General features: G+C 35.5%; 1 protein-coding gene across 1 annotated transcript; it reads left to right on the top strand.

Moving 5' to 3' along the window:
- Positions 1-455: 455 nt before the first annotated feature.
- Positions 456-3,184, top strand: LOC142627074 (putative receptor protein kinase ZmPK1). Its single transcript, XM_075800873.1, has one exon. It carries the CDS (start codon positions 511-513, stop codon positions 2,905-2,907), a length of 2,397 nt encoding a protein of 798 aa, XP_075656988.1. The 5' UTR covers positions 456-510; the 3' UTR covers positions 2,908-3,184.
- Positions 3,185-4,944: the final 1,760 nt, after the last annotated feature.

The raw sequence follows: 4,944 nt of genomic DNA, 5'->3' as shown, positions 1-4,944 counted from the left end.
TTGATTATGCTGATTTGCCCTCCAAATCCGGAATCTTCCTATGCCATGTGGAGAGGTACAGATATACTATTTTGGTATATAAAAACAATATCCTCAGGCTTATCTAACTTGGACCAAGCATATAACGAGTCAACAAATCAATATTAAATGTTTGCTGGAATGTGAATACAATCAGCCATCATAATGAACGGTTTGTAGAGAATATTCAAGAAAAAAAGGGTATGCAGGAACTAGAGTTTTTTTTTTTTTTTTTTTTTAATCACGTATAGATAATCTTCATTTAGAAGTTGGTCCATATGCATAAAAGCCTTGTTTTATTTATTTATTGTTTATATTTTCTTGGCAATACATCATAGAAAGTCTTGGTGTGCGCAACTAGTGGGCAGGCAAACAAGTAGAAAGATTATTTCAACAAGTGAGCAGTCCAGATTTCGTTCTTCAATTATAAATGATAAAGAATATTTGAGAAGTAGAAACATCTCAATCGTGCCATACCTCTTGCATTTCCTTATGGATATCTCAATCTTCTTCCTTCTTTTATGTCTGCTACAAACTCTTTCTCTATCTTCATCTAATACATTAGACACTCTTAGAGGCACATCTCTATCAGTTGAGAAACCAAGTGACAAATTGGTTTCAGAAAATGGTGAATTCTCTGCGGGGTTTTTCCCTGTTGGAGATAATGCATTTTCCTTTGCCATATGGCTAAACAAGTCCTCAACTCCCACAGTTGTTTGGATGGCAAACCGAGATGAACCTGTTAATGGAAGAGGTTCAGTGCTTTCTATTTTGGCAGACGGCCAGCTTATACTAACCAATTCACTCGGTATCACCATTTGGACAACTAAAGCAGGAGACTTGACCTCATTAGAGGTCACCAATTTGCAACTACAGCTCCAAAACACAGGCAATCTCGTTCTTCATAATTCCAAAGGTGTTGTCATCTGGCAAAGCTTTGATGCACCATCAGATACGCTTCTACCTCAACAAGCACTCACCATGATCTCGAGCCTTATCTCAAGAAAAAGCCAGGACGACTATTCTTCTGGCAACTATAAGCTCTTTTTTGACTATGATAATGTGCTCCGCCTGCTTTTCCAAGGTCCAACAATGTCCAGTCTCTACTGGCCGGATCCATGGCTTACAGACCCTGGACAAGCTGGAAGGTCTATGTACAATACTAGTAGACGTGCACTACTACACGACTCGGGTTATTTTGAGTCATCTGATCAGTTTCAATTCAATGCAACAGATTTTGGCGCGGTAACTCACAGACGATTAACACTTGACCCTGATGGCAACCTGCGATTATACAGCCTGCAAAAGATGAATGGGAGTTGGGATTGGGTTGTAACATGGCAAGCCTTCTCTGACCCATGCAGGATTCATGGCATATGTGGACCTAATAGTCTTTGCAGTTATTATCCTGTTTCTGGCAGGAGATGCTCTTGCTTGCAGGGCTTCAACCTTAAAGATCAGACTGATTGGTCTTATGGCTGTGAACCAGAATTCAGTATCCGTTGCAACCATACAGATGAGACTAGCTTTGTCCAACTTGCTCATGCTGAATTCTATGGCTCAGATATCTTCTTCCATCCGAATGTTACCTTTCAATTTTGTCAAGAACAATGCCTGAATAGGTGTGACTGCAATGGCTTCCAGTATAAGTTCGATGAAGGTAGTGGTTACTATAATTGTTACCCCAAGTATCTACTAATGAGTGGACACCAATCACCAAATTTTGTTGGAGATTTTTATTTAAGACTACCAAAAGCTGGTCTTTTTTATAGCAAGATTCCTGATGAAGAATTCAAGTTACAATGTTCAGCCAACCTAACCAAGCAAATCATAAGAACGTATGAAAATAAGACCGTAAAGCTTTTGCTTTGGTTTGCGACAACAGTGGGAGGTATGGAGGTGACTTGTGTTTTGCTGGTCTGGTTATTCTTGTTAAGAACTAGTAAACATCCTAACCCAGATCCTGCTTTACAAGGATATCTCCTCACAACTAAATTTAAGCGATTCACCTTTGATGATCTAAGAAAGGCAACGCGGGGATTCAAAGAAGTGATTGGGCGAGGAGCAGGAGGGACAGTATACAAAGGTGTACTGCCTGATCAGCGGGTTGCAGCAATCAAGCAACTCGATGAAGCTAACCAAGGAGAAGCAGAATTTCTAGCTGAAGTAAGCACCATTGGCATGTTGAACCATATGTACTTAATAGAGATGTGGGGATATTGTGCAGAGGGAAAGCATAAGCTTCTGGTGTATGAGTACATGGAACATGGATCTTTAGCTGAAAATATTAGTTCTAATGCACTTGATTGGAAGAAGAGGTTTGAAATAGCAGTGGGCACTGCAAAAGGCCTAGCTTATCTGCATGAAGAGTGCTTAGAGTGGGTTTTACATTGTGATGTAAAGCCTCAGAATATATTGCTAGATTCCAACTTTCAACCAAAAGTAGCAGATTTTGGCTTGTCTAAACTAGTAAGTAGAAGCATGAGTGATCATTCAAGCTTCTCAAGGATGAGGGGAACTAGAGGTTACATGGCTCCTGAGTGGATTTACAATCTTCCCATTACTTCTAAAGTGGATGTTTACAGCTATGGAATTGTGCTGTTGGAAATGGTGACTGGAAAGAGCCCAGGTGGCATGCATGCCTCTGACAGTGGTGAGACAAGAGAGCATAAGAGGTTGGTCACTTTGGTAAAAGAGTATATTAACATTGGAACTGCAACAAGGAAGTCATGGATTGAAGAAATTATAGATCCCATGATGTCTGGCAAATATGACAAGGTTAAGATGGAACTTTTGGTCAAAGTGGCCTTGCAATGTGTGGCAGAAGACAGGGATGAGAGACCCAGCATGAAACAGGTAGTAGAGATGCTTATAGGCCATGAGGATTAATATTTGTTGAAATAATTTAGAAGTTTTGTTTAATTTGAGTTGTAAAAAGATTTCATTATGCATTCCTATTTCTTTTTTGAGGAAGATTAGAAATTTCTGAACTGTAATAAAGGAAGTTATGGATTCATCTTCTCTCCACTGTATATAGACTTTTCTTTGATTTTTTCCAACATGTAAAATTTGATTAGGAGTATTGCTATAGTTACAAATTATGTTACAATATTTTTACCTCTTATTAGTTTTCTTTAAGACCCACAATTAATGTAACTTTTTTATTTATTAATAATTGCTCACTATATCAACAGTTTGTAAAATTTTTTATAAAGTAGTTTGTATCTCTAGCATTATTCTTTGATAAAGACATGAAAGAGAAAGCAGAAAATGTTGGACACTTTTGGCTCAATGGTTAATTAAACATGCTTTACAACGTTGTTACGAAGCTGTTGGCCAGACACATGAAGCCTTTCCCATATGAACTCATTAATTAACTTCAGGCGAGCTTCATCTTCGGCAGGAGAGTAATAGATAACATTGTATATTCCAAAAGGCTGTTATGAAATTCAAGGGAAGCAAAGCCCAAATGTCGATCAAGATTGGTTTTGTGAAATTTTATGACATGCTATAATGGAGTTTCATTCCTTGAAGTCTAGAAATTGGTTTTGGGAAAACCTTCCTATTACTAGTGATAGGAATATAAGGGAGTACACATCCTAAGCTCTTGTGTTTCTTTCTTGTAAAGCCTTGGACCAGAGGGAGCTGGTGGTGTGACAGTAACGGATAAAAGGCTTTCCGAGGAATGTTAAGATAGCTTTGGGAGAACCATGACAGTAACGGGTCAAAGTGAGTTTAAAATAGTTACTCGATTGACGAAAATTTCCCATAGATAAAGGGTTTTACGTCACCTATTATTTTAAGAAGAAACCAAGTAAAAAAAAATTATAAAAAATACATATTTATCTATTTATATACATCAAAAAGTTGAAGTTTTTTTTTTTTGAGGGTCTCAAAAAGCTGAAGTTTAGTATTTATTTTTGCTCCTACGCTCCTATTGAGCAAAATCAACAGCTACATTATCCAACCATTTTCAACATATTCTTTTTTTTTTTGTCATATTAATTTCCTAACTTATTGTTATATTTCTCCAACTTTCCCCCTCCCTTTTACCTTTTCATCTTCCTATTACTATCTACCTTAATATGACTTTTCCTCTATCCCTTTATCTTCATTTATTTTTGGCTTTATCTTATTCCCCTTCTCTTACAAGAAATTTACAATTGTCTCTCTCATTCTATATATAGTTTTCCTACAAACAAAATGTTATGTCTCTCTCTTTCTCTCTCTCAAAATTTTGTTTTTCATTTTTTGGCAAATTTTTTAAATTTTCTTGTAGCTCTAATTTGGGTTGATTTGATTAAGTTTTTTTTTTTTTCCATTCTCTCTGATTTCATAGATCAATGTTATCATATTGCATTATAAATATAGTATATAACAATATAATGTTATTTCATTACATAACAACCTGATTTAGATAATTTAGTGTTTATTACTATATATATTTTTATTTTTACCTTTTTCTTCTCATATTATTTTCTATAGATTTCTTATTATTTTCTTTTGAAAAAGTAATTATTCTCTCTCTCTCTCTTAATTTTTTTTTTAAAATTCTTTCTTGCAATTCTACGTTATATTGATGAATCATTGTGATTTATAAACTCGAATTTGGGTTCATACGTTTTGGTGTTGTATTTTTTAGATCCCCATTACAAGTAGTCTCTCTCTCTCTCTCTCTCTCTCTTAGGTTGGATTTATTTATTTATTTATTTTTAGTTAATACTTGATTATTTTGGAAGTAAGAATTTGAGTTTATATCTAAACTGTTAGGTTTTAAAGATTCAGGTTTAAATGTTTAGAATCATAATTTTATTGTTTTGGCAAACTGATAACAAAACATGTTTAGTCTAGGTCTTTAGAAAATGCTTAAAAGTGGTTGTTTCAAGGTTCAAGTTCAGCTGACTGCAGAAAAAGGAAGTGTGGTTC

This window comes from Castanea sativa, chromosome 3, assembly GCF_040712315.1.
Source record: "Castanea sativa cultivar Marrone di Chiusa Pesio chromosome 3, ASM4071231v1".
Classification (NCBI taxonomy): domain Eukaryota; kingdom Viridiplantae; phylum Streptophyta; class Magnoliopsida; order Fagales; family Fagaceae; genus Castanea; species Castanea sativa.
This window is presented reverse-complemented; position numbering and strand designations above follow the sequence as displayed.

Coding starts and splice junctions, on each gene's coding strand:
- LOC142627074 (XM_075800873.1), top strand. CDS start 511: ATGGATATCTCAATCTTCTTCCTTCTTTTATGTCTGCTACAAACTCTT.